At 49.9% G+C, this 20,641-nt stretch overlaps 1 protein-coding gene across 17 annotated transcripts in view; it reads right to left on the reverse strand.

Annotated features, from left to right (window-relative positions):
• The window catches only part of SVIL (supervillin), a 205,351-nt gene that overhangs the window by 21,965 nt on the left and 162,745 nt on the right, over window positions 1-20,641 (reverse strand). For 12 of the 17 annotated variants that reach the window (XM_058669655.1, XM_058669652.1, XM_058669658.1 and 9 more), the window contains 9 exons: window positions 19,755-19,884; window positions 16,800-16,847; window positions 16,255-16,332; window positions 9,689-9,836; window positions 6,411-6,500; window positions 6,232-6,318; window positions 4,937-5,108; window positions 2,564-2,736; window positions 696-851 (listed from right to left, as the gene is read on the reverse strand). In XM_058669655.1, the coding sequence (XP_058525638.1) occupies window positions 696-851; window positions 2,564-2,736; window positions 4,937-5,108; window positions 6,232-6,318; window positions 6,411-6,500; window positions 9,689-9,836; window positions 16,255-16,332; window positions 16,800-16,847; window positions 19,755-19,884 (1,082 nt within the window). The remainder of the gene's footprint in view (window positions 1-695; window positions 852-2,563; window positions 2,737-4,936; window positions 5,109-6,231; window positions 6,319-6,410; window positions 6,501-9,688; window positions 9,837-16,254; window positions 16,333-16,799; window positions 16,848-19,754; window positions 19,885-20,641) is intronic. The other 5 variants (XM_058669649.1, XM_058669650.1, XM_058669660.1 and 2 more) reach the window with 1 other exon arrangement.

A 20,641-nucleotide genomic window follows, 5' to 3' on the forward strand; every position in this document is an offset into this window, starting at 1 on the left:
CTTTCCATGACAATGTGGCCAGCAGAGAGAGAGATATGTGTTTCCTGAGCTTGTTGCTGGTCTGTTGACCATGCTACAGGGGAGGGTGGATGTGCCAAGACACCTGTTTCATTCATCCTTCTCTTGGTGATTGATCTGTAAGGCTCCCACCGGGAGACACAGTGTCTCTCCTCCTGACCTGGAGCTGCCCTGGTCCTCCTCCGCATCTCCCTGGCTAGGATCAAAAGGGTGTGAGGGTGGGATCTAGGTCTGTTTCATTTGCTTCTGCTTTGTCTTGATTCCTTCCAACCTTTTTCCTCTGGTCTGACTGGGTTTCAATGTGCTCAGCAAGGGGCAGGAAGCAGAGAGAGACAGTACAGTCACTCTTAGAGTGCATCTGCTAACTGCAAGGTGTGCAAGTGTCATGGGGTCCAGGGAGAACAGGAGTAAATGCCGAGAGACCTGGGTTCCAAGACAGCGCCACCACTCGGCACCATCTTCCAGAGCCCCTGCAGGCAGACCATTGCCTGCTCGCATGTTCAGTGGATCTGAAATGATGGGAGGCAGCACCCAGCACACAGTAGGTTCTCAAAGAGCCTGGAGTTCCTTTGTCCTTACAGGTGAGGGTGGTGGGTTGGGGGAAGCACCGAGGACTGCTTACGACCAGCACAAGCCTCTAGCCCAACATGGAAGTTGCTGTGGACGCTTGGAAATACCTTTGATCTGCAGCAACATCAGCTTCTTGTAGGGCACAGCACTGTTGTTGGAATTCTGCTCGGTCAGGTTGACGCTCCGCAGGCTGATGTTGCTGAAGCTTTCTTTACTGGCTAAGCCAGCCAGGGTCACTTCTGAGAAGTTGGAGTTGGAAGACACTGGGTGGATAGGAAGACATGGGGGAGAGGGGGAGAGATGCTTATTGCCATGACAATGGCTTGCAGCCAGAAAGCACTCATGGTGGACCTGGTGCCTTTGATCATCACCCTTAAACCATGTCCAATTGCTTTGGTTTACTTATTTGAAAGGTGGAGATTGATCACTCTTCCACCTGTTAGTTCACTCCCCAGATGCCTGCAACAGCTGCAAGCTAGGAAACAGGAACTCCATCCAGGCCTTCCCCAAGAGTGCTGGCAGCCATCACCCACTGTCTCCCAGAACGCAGGACCGAAAGCAGAAGGGAACTCAGCCCCAGGGTCCTCCAATATGGAATGCTGGCATCCCAAAGAGCCCCTTCATGGCTGCCCCACACCTTTGTCTTGGAAAGATAGTCTCAAGCTGGAGTAACCACTGTTCCAAGCTTATCCAGCACGTTAAGAATTCCATGAAGGTATTAACTGCCAGGTGACAGGTGTCAGGAGGACAGGCACTGAGTGACAGTGTAGGTCTGCTATCTTGATGCTATTGGGAGTCCTGGCAACTTGTTGTTTGCTTCTCCAACTTGAGGTTCTAGAAATGTCTATGTGGAGAAGCTCAGAAAGTGACCTCATTGAGGGCAGGTTCAAACACTGAAAATATGTCACACAATGGACCTTTGGATGTGACACAGGAATTTTGCAATAGACTTTCTTGGAGACCAGTGTTGTGGCATGGCAAGTAAAGCCACCACCCGCAACTCCAGCATCCTGTATGGGGTTGGCTCATGCACCTGGCTGGTCCACCTGTGATTCAGCTCTCTGCCAATGGCCTGGGAAAAGTAGCAGAAGAAGGCCCAAGCATTTGGGGTCCTGTCACCCACATGAGAGACCTGGGTGAAGCTCCTGCCTTTAGCCTGGCTTCGTGCTGGCTGTTGTGGCCACCTTGGGAATAAACCAGCAAATGGATGATCTGTGTGTGTGTGTGTGTGTGTGTGTGTTTAAGTCTTTCAAAACAAATAAACTTTAAAGAGAAATGCAGGTGGAAGTTTTCACAAGGGGTGCTGATGTGAGTCCTCTTAACATTTTGGGTTATGGAGCATGCTGGAGCTTGGGTTTATAGGTGAAAAATGTTCAATGTGCATTTCTAAGAAAAATCTTGAGTACAGTTTATGAAGGCCACAGGTAATAAAAATCACAGCAAGACTAAGTTAGCAGGATCACATGTGCCATGACCTCCCCCAAAACACTCTAGGGCAGCACAGGCAGGACAGGCTTGGCCTGCAGCTGAGCTGGGAGACGGAGCCCACCTCCTCACTCATTGTGCTTAGGACTCCTGTTGCAAGTCCCCCACCCTTCCTGGTTCCCTTCCAACTCAAACACCTTGAGGGTCTCCCGCAAACAATTTGTACATCAATTAACAACATGCAAAGCCAGGGATAGGAAAAGCAGTGGTTTAGTTCATCCTCCCAAAAGTGTTTTAGTAATTTGTTCTCGAATCCACTGGATTGAATCACTCAAAGCAGAAGAGGCCTTCAGCGCCCAACCTCTGCCAATGGAACGTGGGAACACAGGACGATGTCAACCACCCAACTGAAACACAAGACCTACACTGTGCAAGTCGGATTTCTGAGGGTGGGGAGACGCTGTCCAGGTTCCGGCAGCATGCATGCTCACACGCGTTAGCGGTGGGCGGCCGCGCAGCCCAGGAACAGCGAGGAGAGGTCGGTACTCACGCTTCTCCACTTTCATCCGCTTGGATTCCATGAAGGCAACGTTGAGTCTCTGCTCCGTGTACTCCTGCAGGAGGTCTTCCCGGGCGGCCAGCATCTTCAGGGGGTTTCTGGAAGCTTGTACCCGGCGCTTGGGCCGGACCGAGCGCTTGTGCTCGGCCACAGAGAATGTTAGCCTGTGGGGCGAAGCGGAGCTGGGGCTCAGCAGTTTGCAGCCCATGGCTTGACTGCACGGATTGACACGTTTGCCTTGATACCTCCTCCTGGCCACCCATCGTTCACTGATACAGACTGGGAGCCCCTTGCAGGGAGAGGTTCAAGTCACCGAGTTCAAGGAACCAACCAACCCTGGAGGACGCTGCCCCACTCGCGGACAACCTCTAGGTTCCACTGCTGGCAGCCCTGTATGACCTGTTTGTCTTCTGTCTGCCTCCTGTGCCAACAGGAACAAACTCATCTCTTGGTGATAACATACCTGGGTCTGCTTTGGAAAGTCCTTCTCGGACGCAGGAGGCCTCTTTTCTTCCACGCTAAACCTTGCGATTGCTGCTCCAGCCTCTCTGCCTCTTGGGAAAAGAACCACCCCCCTCACCCCCTCCCAAATACACCTGACCCTCTACCTCCATGGGTGACACAGTCCATGGATTCCACCAACTGCGGATCCAAAAAAAAAAATTTGTAGAAAAATCATGGGCAGACTGAACACATACAGACTTTATTCTTACATCATCATTCCCTAAGGAGAACCCAGTAACACCTCTTTGCACCTCCTTTATGTGGCTTTGAGTGTTACAAGTCATTTCCAAAGGATTTAGAACACCCGTGGGGATGTGGGCAGGTTCCCTGCAGGTGGTACCATGTTCAACACTGGACATGAGCTGTTCTAGAATCCCTCATTTCCCATGGGCATCAAGGGGCAATTGTATTTAGAAAGAAAACAAGTGTGCAACATCACCTACAACATTTGCTGCACTCAGCACTCTCTGGGGATGCAGACACCAGGCCAAGCAGCACGCAGAGCCTGCTGTTTTCCCAGCAGATTCTTGCCACTGCTGCAACTACTCTCAGTTCGCTCCTGCAAGCTTCTGATGATAGGTAAAAATAACTCCCTGAACACCATGGTGTGTGAGCAGACATACATGCTTGTACAGAGCAATTTCAACCACGCCCTTTGAGTGGGGAAGAGATGAAGAAAGGACTGAATAACCACTATGTACAAAGACCCAAAGTATTATTCTAAGGATGGATATGACAAATAGACCATGAGTACTTTTTCAGGTCAGAAATCAAGAGATGACAATGAAGCGATCGAAAGATGCCCGATGCATCTCAGGGGCAGGTGACTCAGGGAAACAGATGATGGCGTGACAGATTTCTGGAGAGAGGGTCCCCTGAAGACCACGGGAATCTAACCTGGAACTTGACTGGAACGGGTGGAAAGGGAAGCTGCCTGGTCGAGGCTGGTCAGGCAGGTAGCTTATCTATCTGGTGCCAGGGTGGCCACCTCCCACCCCATGGTTGATGTCCTGCCCTGAGTAAACTGCCACAGGGAGACCACATTTTGCCGGGCACCTTGAACTTGAGTTCATACCTATACTCTTCATGCAATAGCTCCTAAATCTCCCTGCACCTTTTGTATGCTGAAGAGTTTTTCCTTTCTCTCTTTTTTATTTTCAAGTCCTGGCACTTTTGGGAAGAGGGAATCCCAGTACTGTACTAACTTCCCTTTGGTAGTTTTGAGGAATTCCTTGTGAAAATTGCTGAGAAAAGCCTGCGATCTATCGATGCCACACATGACTATAAGCTAAGCCATGCTCTTTCCCAATTTTCTGGAGGGCCATTATCATCATGCGTTTGGTGTGAGCGATGATTTAATACGCTGAAATGACTGACAGGCATAGAAGTTTCTGCTAATTGATGCTCATCAAGAAGCCTGCAAAATGATACCCAGGTGACAGGACAACCTAATGGCCCTGACTAGTGTGTGGCACGTGCCTTCTGGGCTGTGGCACACAGGTCTCATCTGACTCATGGCACCTTGTAACTGTCTGCAGAGTAACGGAGTTAACAGTCATGCTGCAAAGGGGCATCCAACCTGTAGGCTCTAGAAAGTCCCTGCAATCACCTTCTGTGCACCTGCCAAGGCAACTGCAGGCAGGGCTTGAAACTCAACACATCCTCCGTCTAAGCTCATGATTCCGTATGGCTTGCAAACGATGCTTAAAAAAATCTAAAAGGCCCTTGGCAGTAAAAAGGGTCCCTAGCCCTGCCCAGAACCCAGAGATGAGGAGAAAAAAAAAATCCTCCAAGAAATTCTTGCAGGGAGGCAGAAGAAGAAAGCCCCTCTTGGGAGAGAAAAGACGAACAATGACTTACTTGGGTGTACAGGGATCGCAAAGAACATCGAAGTCCTCCTCCAGCTCCACGGGACTTCTGGGCACATTGTGGTCCACGCTTCGGTAGAACTTGGCGAAGGTTTCGTCATCGTCCAGCTTCATCACCTCCTTGACAGATTGCCCCGTGACACTGAGTACAGTCTCTTGCATTCCTCCAGTGATCAATGAGCCAGCAAGGAAACAGTATGCATTTGAGAAAAACCATTGTATCTTGGGCATGCTTAGAGGTCATGTCCCCCTGCTAAATGTCAGGAGGGGAGAAAACAGGACAGGGCCAGGCAGGGTGCCGTGGTCCATGAGAAGCCACAGAAGGGCGTTTCACCTGCACAAACTTTACATGGATGGGTGGTGGCAGGGACGGAGGCTGCTCTTGCTAAGCCAGGCCACTGAGCATTTCTGAGCTTGTTCCCAACCTTACTGGAGCAAGAAGCAGCCTTAGCCCCTTCTACTCCTGCCAGGGGTATTGTTTTATCCATCGGGGCCACATGGCCTGGCTTGTGATCATTCAGTTCTACCGCTATCCTGCAACAATGCTCACGAATGGGCATAGCCATGATTCAAGAAAGTTTGACTAAGCAAGCAGGTAGACAGCTGGTCATGGCCATGGCCACTGGTTGCCAATGCCTAGGCCAGATCACCATCTCATGCACTCATGTGCCACACATTCTATAACACCTGTGTTCCGGGTCTCCCCAGTTATCACCTTTTTGTATTTCTGGGTTCATGGTGGTTGCTTGTATTCAGTGACTTGGAAGTCATGGCCAATAGGACTGCCAGTTCCTAGTCTGATTAAACTTCAACGTCTAGACATTTTTATCAAGAGATAAAAGGTTACTACTCTTTCAGATATTCATTTCCACAGAATTCTTTTTTTTTTTTTTTTTTTTGCTTCTTTTTGGAAATCATTTGGGGTTCTTAATTATGGGATTAGCTTTGTTCCTTTGTTGGACACTGAGACACACAATTCAGTGATCCCAGGCCCAAGACCACAGTGATGATGTTTACATAGCACAATTTGCCATCAGGTTAAAAGCAAACTCGTGGAGTTCTTAATTATTTAGAGTACCAAAGTGAGTCAGCCTTGGTAAGCCCATCAGGCTGGGCCAAAACTTCCTTGTCTGCCATCTGCTCAGAAAGCTCATCCTTGTGGAGTGAATGAGAGTGGTGGAGAGAGGGCGGTCAGAGCGGAGGGGGTTGCAGGGAGGAGCAGCATTCCGCTCAGATGTCCTAGGATCCCTGGTGAGCGGAAGTCATGCCCCTCCCAGCTGTTGGTACCTTTGCTGTTGAGCTTCCTGAGGAAAGTCTCCAGCCTGTCCAGCTTCAGGTCGGACTCCAGCTGCATATCCGGCCTGGCTTCGATATCTGCGCAGAGGGAACAATATCCCAGTATGCATGGGACGCCAAGGATCCCTGGGGTTAGGACCTCCAGCCCAGGAGCCACTCTGCACACCTACCTTCCAATGGCTTGGAGACTGGCGTGGTGCCCCTTGCCTTGGTGCCAACTGGGGATGCCACTGGTGTGATGGCGGTAGGGGAGGCCAGACCTGCACAACAACCAGAGGAGCCACTTAGCAGTATGGCATCACTGTTGCCAAGCAGGGACCCTGAGAGTCTCTGTCAGCTCCGGGTAGACTACACAACCCACAGGCATTACACACACACACACACACACACACACACGCAGATGTACACGCACAGGTACACACACACAGGTGCATATGACAGGTTTCATAGTCAGGTGTCCTAATGTAAGGAATATTTTAGTGTTTTGGGGGACTGAAGCCATTGACAAGGTACAGGTTGAAGTCCCGGCTGCTCCATTTCTAATCCAGCTCCCTGCCAATGCACCTGGGAAAGCCATAAAAGGTGATGGTTTGAGTCCTTGGGTTCTGGCACCCACGTGAGAGACCAACATGGAGTTTCTAGTTCCTAGCTTGCTATTTCTTTCTTCCTCTTTGCCTTTCAGATTAGTAAACAACTCTTAAAGAGGAAAGGGCAAATGGTGAAGCGCATAGGAAAGAGGAAACTCAGTAAAGTGACAGTAAGTACCTTTCTCTAACCTCAGAATTGGTTGGAGAGGGAAGTAATTCATGCACTTACAAGGAAATGAGATGTTCCTGGTGTCTAGTATTCACTTGGAATAAATGTGAGATTCTTGGATGACATGACCTCTGTGAATGTCCCTTGAGGAACCACTTACAAGGAACAATACATGACTGAATTTTTCTGCTCTGTTCTCCTGTAACTGGGAAAAGTATTACAGCATAACAAAATTCAGGAAAAATACAGGTGCATGTTTCAGACTTAAGTTTTTAAATATTCTAGATGTACTTCTCCACATGTACATGTTTTATAAACACATATGAGAGGATTCCGAAACATTTGTGACAAGATGGAATCAATTATATAAATTGGGATGGAATTAAAAGAAAAATTTATGGGGGTTGGTCTTGTAGTATAATAATAAAGCTGCCCTCTGTGATGCTGGCATCCCATAAGAGTACTAGTTTGCGTTCTGGCTGCTCCATATGCAATCCAGATCCCTGCTCATGAGTTGCAGGGGGGCGGGGAGAAGCAGCATGAGAGAGAGAGAGAGAAAGAGAGACAGAATATAAATATCTTTCACTGCTGATTCACTCCCCAAATGATAGTAGTGACTAGGGCTGGGCTGGGCTTCAGCCATGAGCCATGAACTCCATCTGAGTCTCCCACGTGGGTAGTGTGGGCTCAAGTACTTGAAACATCTTCTGCTGCTTTCCAAATTCACCAACAAGGAGTTGGATTGGAAGCGGAGCAGCTTGAGCTGGCACTCATATGGGATGCCAACACTGCAAGGGGTGTCTTAACTCCTGGTGCCACAAAGCTGAACCTGAGACAGCATTTTAACCACTTCCTGCAGGACAGGAAATCAAACCCCAAAGGTGCCCATGGAGCCCCATGATCTCCCTAAGCAGGCGGTTGAGGGTCAGCTTCATGTGTCTTTTATGTGGGCTTCAAGACAGCTCCACAGTTCAGCTGCAGAGGAACCAACTTCCTTCTCAGAACGGGATGCATCTATTAAACACTGCGCCTGCCCTTGGCCTTGGCAGTCTGGTTTGCTGGAGAGGAGCCCAGGAATGGATCCAAAGGCTTCCTTTGGGGGTGTTGCACACTGCCAGGTTGCATGAAAACGGAAGCAATTTAAGGCAATGGCAGGAAAGCACCAAGAGGTGTCAGCACATCTGCAATTGTTTGCAAAAGCAGCGGGTGCACTCAAGTTCCAAGGGGGAAAGCTTTTACAGAGTGAAAGCTGAATTAAATATCTCACATGATGTAAGACACTAACAAATTATTTCTGAAGAGGAGCTATTTGTTATATTCAGTAGGAATGTCTCACAGAACTTAACCCCAAACATTGACACAACATCAGTAAGTACAGAAAGTGGTACAGAGGTCATCACTGCCTGGGATGCCTATAACCCACATCAGAGTTCAAGACCCACATGCTCTGCTTCTGCTGCAGCTCCCTGCTAACGTGTGCGCTGGGCAGCAACAGGGATGGCCATACGAGTGGGACAGCCAGGCACCTGGCACCTGACTTTGGCTGGGCACCAGACCAGGCTGCTGTGAGCATCTGGGGAGCAGACTGTCACACAGAAGATCACTCTACCTTTTAAGTAATGAAAATAAAAATTTTAAAAAATAATATTCTAAAATTTCTCTGAGCTGTCATATAGCACCATCATCCCCAGAGGTGAGCATGAGCACACGTGCACAGGTGCACACACCACAAACACACACACCCTGACCTCTCTTCACCATCCTGTCAGCCATGGTCTCTCTCTCTGTCTCTCTCTGCCTCTCTCTCTCTCTCTCACACACACACTGATCTCTCTTCACCATCCTGCAAGCCATGGTCTCTCTCTCTCTCTCTGTCTCTCTCTGCCTCTCTCTCTCTCACACACACACACACTGATCTCTCTTCACCATCCTGCAAGCCATGGTCTCTCTCTCTCTCTCTGTCTCTCTCACACACATACTGACCTCTCTTCACCATCCTGCCAGCCATGGTCTCTCTCTCTCTCTCTCTGTCTCTGTCTCTGTCTCTCTCACACACACTGACCTCTCCTCACCATCCTGCCAGTCATGGTCTCTCTCTCTCTCTCTCTCTCTCTCTCTCTCTCTCTCTCTCTCTCTCTGTCTCTCCCTGACTCTCTCTCTCTCTCTCTCTCTCACACACACACACACACACACTGACCTCTCTTCACCATCCTGCCAGCCATGGTCTCTCTCTCTCTCTCTGTCTCTCCCTGACTCTCTTTCTCTCTCTCTCTCTCTCTCTCTCTCACACACACACACACACACACACACACACTGACCTCTCTTCACCATCCTGTCAGCCATGGTCTCTCTCTCTCTCTCTGTCTCTCTCTGCCTCTCTCTCTCTCTCTCACACACACACTGACCTCTCTTCACCATCCTGTCAGCCATGGTCTCTCTCTCTCTCTCTGTCTCTCTCTGCCTCTCTCTCTCTCACACACACACACACTGATCTCTCTTCACCATCCTGCAAGCCATGGTCTCTCTCTCTCTCTCTCTCTCTGTCTCTGTCTCTCTCACACACACTGACCTCTCCTCACCATCCTGCCAGACATGGTCTCTCTCTCTCTCTCTCTCTCTCTCTGTCTCTCCCTGACTCTCTCTCTCTCTCTCTCTCTCTCTCTCTCACACACACACACACACACACACTGACCTCTCTTCACCATCCTGCCAGCCACAGTGAACTGGGTGGAGTCATTGGCAGCCCCTCTGCCTCTTGTCTTCCAGGCTTCCTCTCTCACGGTAATGAGTTGCTTCCTCTCTTCAATGGTCATCTGGGTCTCCCGGCTGTCAGTCACCCGCTGGGTACACCAGGCACAAAGAGAGAATGGCAGAGGGATGAGTCTGGCCCGAAGTACCCCCCAAGTCAAAAGGCTGGCAGATACAGAGGGGGAACGGATTTCCCACGTATATCCAAGTACGCCCTGTCCGAAATAACTGTGGGATAGAGGCCTCCCACTAACAACACACCAACTCTGGCTGAAAAGTTTGTTTGAAATATTGACATGATTCTTCCTAAAACAACAACAGCAATAATAGAGATAGTCTTCCTGCCATGAGTCTCCCAGGGTTTTCAAGTTGCTCAGTTTTACCCTTGTAGTTAAACTTGGCCCACTGGGAGATGTTATCCACAATACTCACAAAGAACACGATGGATGTAGAAGGCTTTGTCTGTGCAAGCTCTCAGGAACATGGTCAGACACAAAGTCGGGCTAGCTGGCTGGGAAAACAGGTACATGATAGAATTTTCTAGAACTCTGCATGCCTTTTCCTACAACCATGGTGTTGTATGAGTCGTGAGTCCCATATGGATTGGCTCAGGGAAATGACTTGAAGCTGTGCTGTGTATGACATGGCAGTTGAATTGTGCTACCAATGTAAGCAGACACACAGGATGGCACTTTTACTTAAAAAAAAAATGGCTTCCAAAAGGTTTTCACTGGAGCTGTGCCTGCCTCTCCAATGCCCAAGCCATGGATGACCCGCAGTGGGCCTGTGATTGGGAACACAGCTGAGAGTACAAGAGACCAGAACAGGGTGGGGCTGGGGTACCAGGACTGAAGAGAGAGACAGTGGGCAATGCAAAGTTCCAAGGTGAGTCATGACGAAGGAGTGTGGCAGGAAGGGGCATCTTGGAGGGTGACAGCAGGTGACACTGGGGCAGGAGGCCCCCCAGTTGGGGCAGCACTGTGCTTCCTCTTCCAGCTGCTGCACCTGCCCCCCATGGCACAGGAGAGAGAGGCCAGGCCCAGAAGGGAAGTTGCTTGGCTGGACATCACGACCAGTACAGGGGCTCTCCAAGCCGTCTGGGCTGAGCCCTCTAGCTTCTGCTCCAGCTAATAGTCTCAGATGCAAAGGTGACGATGGTGTGGGGATACTGGTTTTCAAGCTTACACTGCAGCACTCTGTCACAACCCTGGCTGTTTCCCCAGTGGCTCCACTTGGCCAAAGTCTTGCCTTTTGCTCCAAGGCAGTCAGCCACCCCTGTAATTCTCCACGTCTATCCACCCCTCCACTATGGCCAGGATGCTTCCCCAAAGGTGCCAACAGGGAGTTAATTTTGGATTCAGCAGGAGAGTGACAGGCAGCTCAGCTGGAGCACTCAGGCTGACCAACAGGAACCTTGCTTTTCTTTACCTGCAGCCTATTTTGGTAAGCCCCCAGTAGGGACCTGTCCACCATCCAACCTTCCTTGGACAAGAATCAGAGCCACGTGGTATCTGAGGGCCGTTTAATCAGGCTGAACACCTTTTCCTACAGAGCCAGGAGCACGGAATCCAAGGTACGATATTGGACGGGATCCGGGATGGAGAAGGGGCTGACCAGGGGAGATGAACTTGAGTTACATACGCATGTGGAGAAAAACCTCATGCAAATGTCAAACTGCTTGTATTGATCATGGTATCACCGAGTGGTGGTTACAGCAGGAAATTACGTTTGCAGTACAGTAAAGGAAAGAGTGTGATGTTGCCAAACTGTTCACACATGGTTCTTCTCTCTTAGTGTGTGTATTCATGAATGTGATAGAAGACAGAGATAAGACAGAATGCATGTGTGTGTTTTACATGTGAAAGAGAGTGAGGGAGAAATAAAGAGAGGAAGAGGAAGAGAGAGAGAGGTGGAGAGAGAGAAAGGGAGGGAGTGGAGGAAGAGGCAGGAAGGTCAGAGATATGACCATTGGTGAGTCTACCAAAGTGTATACAGGAGACTGCCTTTTTGTTATAAACTTTCCTGTAGGTCTTAACTTTTATCAAAACAGAAAGTTACCAAAAAATTGAAGAAGAAGCCCTCTTTTCCTTAATTTTCTCATCCGTGCTCGGCAAGGTGTCCATGACTCTAAGGACCTCTGTGGTTCTCATACCAACCCTGAGTCCAGCCGCCACGAGCTCAACTGGCCAGGACCTCGTCAGCGTGTGCAAGAGAGTCGCATGTGTTTGGTTTCTTGTGACGTTAAGTCTCAGGAAGGATCTTTACACATTCCTGTGACAGTTGGCTTAAGGGGTTTCCAAAGCGTGAAGAGTCAGGAAAAGTGTGAGCGAGGGTCCCAACGTGGGGACCCTCAGAGGGGGACTCTGAGAGCCAGAGTGGGTGGTGAATGAGTCAGAAAATAGTCCCCTCAAGTTAGCAATCTCACCACCCCCTAGTACTCAGGGCTCCTCCACATGACTTCTCCTGTGATGGGTACAACCACAGGAGCATTCAAAATCGCCACTGGCTTGCCAGATCTAGGCCGGGAAGAAATATCTAAATATCCCCTTTATATGACAAGATTAAATAAAATTCTGTTTCTCTAGAATTTTCCACTCAGCATAGCTTGCTTGGAGGGTGTATTCTGGTGTCCTCTAATCTCTGCTCTCTGACTTTGTGTGGCTCTGTGGGGGAGGGTAGGAATCGAGTATAATTGATCACATATCGCTCTTCTATTTTAGAACTCAAAATGTGACAATGAATAAAACAGAGATCTTTATCCACTGACTTGCTTATTTCCTTTCAAGTTTTTCTTTCCTCTTTTGGAGAAGGTTGGAGCAGATATGGAAGTCTTGGGCCACTTCTAGCTCTAGCAGAAGAGCTGTTCAGAGTCAAGCAGAATACACACACACACACACACACACACACATACACAGAGAGCGAGCGAGCGAGAGAGCGCTGGGGGTAGAATACGAATATATTTGTAAATGTTGGCAGGGAGATGTGGTGATAGAGGTGACAGAGGGAGGGTGAGAGGGAGAGAGAGAGAGAGAGAGAGAGAGAGGAGACAGTTAATAACTGGGAAGGAAGGAGGGATGGAAGCTGTGACCATCAGCAAGAAGGTTCTCAGGTCATCACTCTGTGGCTTAGGGATTTGCCTCTTCTTACACACCTGCACAGTGCAGCATCATATGGAATCTCGATGTGTCTGAGCTGCAGGTGTGATCCGACAGGAAAGCAGAACCTGCCTGAGGGTTAGGACTGGGGCAGACCTAGGGCAACACCATGGAAAAAACAATGCCATGACCTGGCTTTAATTTTTTTGTCTTAGCTTTTTCTCACCCAGTGAAGTGAAGCTGTAGGAAGAGATGATGACAGCCGTGGAAAGTGACAGGAATGCAGCCAAATGCAGTTGTATGACTTGAGGTGCCATTTTGCTCCACCACACGCAGCCTCACGAGGCCTGCGTGAGACTCAGAGATCACACGGGCCACTCGGTCCATCTCCATCTTGGGATGACAGGGGGAGTAGCAAAACACACAGTCTTGCTGTGGCTCAGCCCTGCCGTGCTGCAGCCTGGCACACAAAGTGGGAGCCCATCTTGTGTGAGCTACGCGGTCCACAGTACTGCCAAGCCAGGGCAGAAAACCTTCCTGCGACAAAACCGTCAGGATGCATCAATACTCTTTGTTTTTTTAATTACATGTTGAAGAGGTACAATATAAATTATCTTTGGCAAATATTAATTTTGCTAAACACAAAAACAGAAAGGGACACATTCCATGTTCATGGGTATGAAGACTCCAGTTTGTCTAGATATCCTTTCCTCCCAACTTGGTCAATGCAATCCCAATCAAGATCCCAGCGAGACATTTGGTGGATATTGACCACCTGGTCCTGAAGTTCCCAGGCAGTGGCCATAGAACCAGAAAAGAGAGCCTAGTACTAAAGTAAAACAGCTGTTGGAGGACTGACACTATCTACCTTCCATAAAACAGCATTAACGAGCTCTGGGTTGAAAGAATAGCCTGAGAATTTAGGGAACAAAAAGACAGAGCCCAGGAATAGACTCACACACAGTCCACCATGACAAAGCGGTAAAGTTATCACAGTGGAAGAAAGATGGTCTTTCAACAATGGCACCCACAGGTGGAGGAAAAACATTCAGAAACTATGGCCCTCAACATCATTGACGAAAATCAGCTCAAAGTGGAAGGCTGGGATGTAAACATGGAGCAGGATGGTCCTAGGAGGCAACAGAGGGGAAAACCTGGATAGCCTCAGATTCCATAGTTACTGCTTATAGAGAGAATCAAAAGCATAATCCATGAAATCATGGCTAAGCAAGACTTGAGCAGAAAACCTTTCTGCTCTGAGACAGACTCCGTCAAATGAATGAAAAAGACAAAGCACAAACTAAGAGAAAACACAAAAAGCTAAAAGAACACACATAGGAAAAATCTGAACAGACACCAAAGAACATGTCTGCAGCAAAAGAGAATGGAGAGCCTTCCCACATCATGCATCAGGAGGGATTTGCAAATCAAAGCGACGAAATCCTACCACACACACTCAGTGGAAAAACGCAGACCCAAGACATGGACAACCTCCAGGCCCAACAAAAAGCAAGATTAATAGGAATGGCCCATCACTGCCAACGAGGCTGCAAAATGGCAGACGCTGTGGGAGGTAACTGGGTGGTTCCTGCCGAAACGAAACATGCTCATGGGCCACCATGCTCTTCCACGCCCAAAACAGCAGCTTTCTTCCTAACTTCCTAACTGCCCAAGCTGGGCATAACTAAGATGTCCTTCAGCAGGTGCATGGAGGAACCCCTGGAAGTAGTGCTATCGTTCAGTGCTGAGACAGAAGGAGAGAGTGAGTCTTGGAGGACCGGAGGGTCCTTCCATGTCCACGACTGAGTAAAGAGATCAACTTTCAGGCTATTTGCTGGAGGGGCCCAACTCAGCGATTGTCTAGAAAATGAAAAACGTTGCTGGCAGGAAATGTTCAGGGAGTGTGATGAGCAAGGGCCGGGCCTCCAGGGTAGGCACAAGTCTTCCTACAGTTGTGCCACTCCAGACAGTGTGCACCCAGGGAGGCCTCTGGGTGACCAGCAGGTGTCAGTGTGGATTCAGTGGCTGTGACCAATTCTGTTACAGTACAGGCCTGGAGTTGGGGTGCAGCAGGTCACGCTGCAGCCCGTGATGCCGTTACCTCGGAGGGCACTGGTTTGTACCCCAGCTGCTCCACTTCTGATTCAGCTCCCTACTAATGAGTGAGGAAGGTCAGCAGAAGATAGCCCTTGTATTGGAACCCTGCCATTCATGGGGAAGACCTGGATGGAACTCCAGGCTCCTGGATTCAGCCTCGTTCAGCCTCCACCATTGTGGTCATCTGGGGAGTGAAGCAGCAGATGGAAGATCTTTCTTCCTTGGTATCTCTTCTCTCTCTCTCTGATTCTGCCTTCCAATTAAATAAGCAAATATTAAAAAAATAATGTATATGCATATAAAGACTTCAGTAACAGTCTTCCCTTTGTGGTTCAATCTTGACTTGTTGGATCGCTGATGACAGCCAGTTTGTTCCAGTTGAGTCTCTTCCTTGGAGTGGGCATGAGCAGGGTGTGTGGGACTGTCAGATGGTCACTTACAATTTAGGGCAAAGCAGCCAAGCAGGATGCTGGAGAGTGGGAGGGGACAGGGGAGTGACAGGGAGGGTTGGGGAGGGGAGGGCCCGCTCCTGCCCACTAGGAACCTGGGTAGAACCCTGAGACCTGCACTTGGTGGTCACTGTTCCCCAGAGACTGGGACAACCCTCAGAGGAGACAGCCCAGAGAATAAAGGAGGGTGAGGCAAATCCCGAAGCCCCGCCAAAGTGGGTACAGTGGGCTGTCCTCCTGGCCACTGGGACAGCCAGGGCCACTCCCAAAGGAATCGAGGAGCTTCGTGAGTGGTCAGCCCTGCTGTTCCCACAGGGTCACTGTGTCCCCTGTGGCATGTGAGGGAGTGGGGCTCAGGCAGGTCAAGGCCAGCAGTGCTGGGGAGGGGCAGAGAGCCTGAGCCTGCTTGTTTGCACAGAGTCACTGCAGGCAGCCCGCGTCAGACGGCCTCATCCTTGCGATGTCTTCCTTCCTGTGGCTCAGCCATATCCTCTCCCTCCCCACTGGCCTCCATGCTAAGCAAGATCACATACTCACTGAGCCGGGTGGGACTCTTGGGGGAGCCCCACTTAGCACTTACAGCTTGATGATGGAAAGGGGAGGACTTCCTTTTACAGCAGGTGCCTAACAGGATGATGACCGAACCTCAGGGATGAGCCTGGGCTGCTGTGTGTGTGTGTGTGTGTGTGTGTGTGTGTGTGTGATGAAGCCTGCATAGATGAGGGGCTTATTATACAAGCACCCATGTATGCATGTAATGATCTATCTCACGCATACAGCAAAGGAGCAACCTTCTCAAATGTACCACGAGTGCTTCCCTCCTGCTCAGAACCCGCAATGAGGCATATGGCATGCAGACTTGTCCTCACCTGGTTAACAGATACAAAAGACAGGTGTTTATGGGCAGCAGGTGGGGCAGGAGAGTAAGCGGTAGCATACACAGGTTCCTACGGGGCAAAGCAAGAGCATCGAGGTGAGAAGGCTGATCGGGCTGGGAAGGGCTGGGCCTGGCTAGGGGGGAGGATGTGGGACATTGAGTCAAGGACCTCTCGCAGGTGGTGTGAATCAGTTCATTGCAATTTCGGCTCCATTTCCAAACGGAGTCCTTGCTAGAAGGCCTAGGCTGACAAGGACCCGCACGAGCACAGGCTGTACACTCTGAGTTATGAGGCAGCCTACTGCGAATGTCTAGCAGGTTCCTAGTCACGTCCACTGGCTTCTTTAACATGGAACATGAAGTACTCTCGGAAGTGCTTTACTATTTCAGAAGTGACTGACAGACATGGAGTCAGCTCTCTGGCCTGGATCCAGGCTTGTGTGGTGCAGGGACTAAGACACCATCAGGGTTAGGGGTGCAGGGCCTCACGCAGGGGAAGGTCTAACTCCAGGACTAATAGGTTAGTGTCAGGCTTACCCAAAGCAGATTAGAAATGGCATTATCATCTGTCACTTCCCCTTCTTCCTACAGGTTAAAACAAATGGGAGACATTGCCGAGTCTTGGAGGAATCTAGCTGAGGGTTCCACAGTCCCGTGCAGGCATGGCGTGCCAAGGTTCAGTGGGAAGCATGCGCATGCTCACACAGCTGAGTGGCCTAAGCCTGACGGCCAGATGATCTCCTCCACCCAGAAGGTCAAGCCATGTGCCATTCTCTGCCTCCCAACCTCACGCCATAGCGGATGTGAAGATTTGGCCTCAGTGTCTACAGGTGATTGGGGTGTCCATCCGTTGGCCTTCCCTCACCTCCTGGGGGACTCCATCCTGGAGAGGTCACTGACCTTGCAACGCCAGACAACCATAGCAGGTGTCCAGGACTCAGACCCAGAGCAGGTTTCTGGCCTCCACCTCTACCACGTTCTTATATGCTGCGCACAAGCTGATACACTGGGTGCTGTATGAGATAGTCCTGCCCAGGCCTGAGTGTCCACCAGGCTGCGATGGAAGGTAATGACTGGATGTTGACTCTGGCTCCACTCCGAATGTACAGCTTTGCATGACAGTATTTCTGAGGCCATCAGTCATGCCCAAGTGCTCACACTCTACACAGTGTGGACCAGGCCACATCCACACCCCGGGTGGCTTTGACCATCCTTAGCACTCCCTGTTTCCTGGGCAGCAAGAGGCCAAAAGTCAGGCTACCATGGTCTGAGAAAAAGGATGCGGATGGGGGCGGGGATGAGAAGGGAAGAGCCTGGATGATTTTCTTTGGCAGATAACAGGACCCCTTCCATTACTAATGCCAGAAGCTACACCATCAGTCCTAATTTGGGGGTGACATGCAGACATGGGAAGCAAGGAGCTACTCCCAGGTTTCCTATTCCTGGGGACACATTCTGCCCTCAGAACAGAGGGGAAGACACTCACTCCCTCACCCCAAATCTATTCCTAGACCTAAAAGCCTATCTCTTTGCAGCAGGGGTCCTGGGAGGAGATGTGGCTCAGAGGACTTGACATCTGTTTCCTCCGACACAAATCCTTGTCAGAAACAGAACTGCTACAGGTTTTCCAGGCATCCTCTTTCTTCTAAAGCGTGGCTATTAGAGAACTGCTCGTCTCCAAAGAGCATGCTATTATTATTGTTACTTAAACTGGTCAGTGCGTGTATCATCATAATAACAAGGGGGATGCTGTGGGCAGTCTCCCCCTCTATCGCTTTCTTGTCTCGTCTGCATTCCGGGTTCATATGTTCCTTCTGTGTCATGAGTCATGAGACCCTGCGCACCAAAGCAGAGCAACCGGAAGATGTTCAGTCCCCAGGAATGTGCCTAAAAGACCCTGATGACCTTTCTCACCTTTGGTGGCCAATAAGGAGGGTTCTGGAACCCGTTGTCCCTTGCAAACTGGCCCCAGGTGCATTCAAGTCTCACTAATGCCCTTGGCTCTCTTGCCAGCTGCCCTGGGGCACCCAGTAAGCAGGCAGCACTGAGTTCTGAAGCCATCTGTGCCCACCGTGGGTGTGGTCTCCAGGCAGAGCAGGCTTCTGGATGCCCTGCCTCCTCCCTCTGAGCACCCACACGACAAGCCCTTGGGAAGACACTGACCATGAGGTCATCAGAGGTCATGTACAAAGCACTTGACCTCAGCAGAACTTGAGATTTCCCAACCCAAGGGCTGCAAAGGCCTAAAAATAGATGGGCTCATTTGAACTTCAAAGAGCTCATTGTCTGGGGGCCAGAGGGAAGTAGGCCATTGCTCAGGAAGGAGTAGGCACTGTGAGCTCACAGTTGGCATCACCACCAGCCCAGAGGTGCTCAGTGGCCTGTCTGGGTCCTCTGCCCCACCTCCAGGGCACCTGCAAAGCCCAGAACCTCTCTTACCCTACCTGCAAACACCTTAGTCAGAGGCACATTCCTCTTCCATGCCTACAGGAGGCATTCCTCTTCATTGGAGATCTGCCTCACGGTGTGCTTTTAGCTTCCCATGCACCTGCTACATAGCACCCTGTCAGCTCTGGAAGGGCTGGGTACCAACTGCATCTTATCAGACGACCAGCGAGACACCTGGCACTCTGGCGGCCCTGACACGCCTGTTGAGTGACATCTTGCTAACGGGGTTACGTGTTTGTTTTTGAAGGAGGAATTTCCAGATCCTTCTGAATGTATGGGCTTTCAAAGGTTCATGGTAAAATGGATTGAAGAAATAAGTTTACTGGGCATAAGAAGTTTGCAGTTCACCTATTTTTAAAATATATATGCATTTTCCATGAACTTTTTAAAGACCTGCAGTTGCCTTAAAGAATTCAAATTGTTGTTCCACCATAACCTGGGTGGACACAGAAGTATCACAGATCAGTGGCTGAACTCCTGTTGTTTGTGTACATCTCATCGCGCGGGCAGGGTGCCATCTCTACTGTGCATGCGCAACCTATTTTTGAGCTTAACAGGCTCCAGATGACTACCAAGTTGAACCTGCCTGACGGCACGCCAGACCAGCATCGCTCTGTCGTTTGGGGTCAGCCTGCACATGAATTTTCAAAGTGTGTCGCCAATTGGCCTGCTCCAGCATCAACCGCCCCACATTTCTTCACCTGTTTTAAAACTGATGACTGTCCATTCTCCACCCCCAGGTCCTTGGTTTGTATCTTTCAGAATAAAATCTCTGGAGAGGAGAGTCAAGGCTGTGGTGCAACTTGCAAGCTTTTGTGGTGCATCGAAAAAAAACAATTTTAAATGATACTGCTATGTGCAGTGCTGTTGGTGTTTGAGCAACATCTCAACACTAGACCCTTCTGGCCCATTGCAGCAGCGCTGTGACAGGTGTGCTCCCCGCAAGCCTCATGGGATGAGACCCAGCAAGGCAGCTCATGCTGTGCAGGCTGCCTGCCAAGTGCAGTGCACACGGGATACCTTCTCCCGGCCTGGGGACCTTACCCTCTTGTGTAGTAGCAGCTCTGAGTCCGGCAGGTGCATGCTGGCCCCAGCCAAGGTCTGCCCAAACTCCTGCTTCCTGCTCAGTCTGTTTTTCCAGTCTTCCTCCCCGCTCTTCTTCAACAACGCCAACCTGCAACAGAAGATGGCATCCCTATTGCTTGGCAATGAACTCTTTGAACTGACGCTGGGGCCAGCCTTTCCTAAAAGGGTCCCAGCATCTTAGTGCTGGTTGAAACATGAGATGGTGGGAAGGGGATGTGACTTAAGGCTGAGAGCAAAAGACAAAAATAATGGTCAGAGGACCATGTCCTCCATCGACCCCTTCTGGTCACTTGGTGAAACTACATTAGAGTTCCACAGCTGTATAGGTAGTTGGTCGAAAAAACTGGAGCAAGGAATTTAAAAAAGCATACAGCTATGAAACCCTGACAATCGTTCAAACCTGCACTTTTTAATGAAAGGAAAATAGGATGTTTAGGATGCTTCTTGCCTTCTAAGGCACTGTTTACTTGCAAATCCATCTTTATGCTATGAGAACTTTTATTTAACTATTGCTTCAACTTTTCCCAGGGCAAAGAAATACATACAAAAAAAGAATCCAATTAACTGACACAGTCTCCTAACCTACTTCAGGGCCACGGTGGTGCGACTTGAGGGTGCCACTTGGCGGGGAGGTGCTGCTGTTGTTTCGACTGTGTGGCTGGGTCACCTCACTGTGCTCTACGGAACAGGGAAGACTTGGGTGTTTCTATCAGACACACGTTGGGGAGACCAGAGGCAACAGAGCTGCGATGGCTAAACTGGAGCTCATGTGGTGATGATGTGAAGACTGGCTAGCCAGTACTCGGCCCCATGGCTCTCTGTGAGGCTCCTGCACGCTTCCTTCC

This window comes from Ochotona princeps, chromosome 10 (assembly GCF_030435755.1).
Source record: "Ochotona princeps isolate mOchPri1 chromosome 10, mOchPri1.hap1, whole genome shotgun sequence".
NCBI classification, from domain to species: Eukaryota; Metazoa; Chordata; class Mammalia; order Lagomorpha; family Ochotonidae; genus Ochotona; species Ochotona princeps.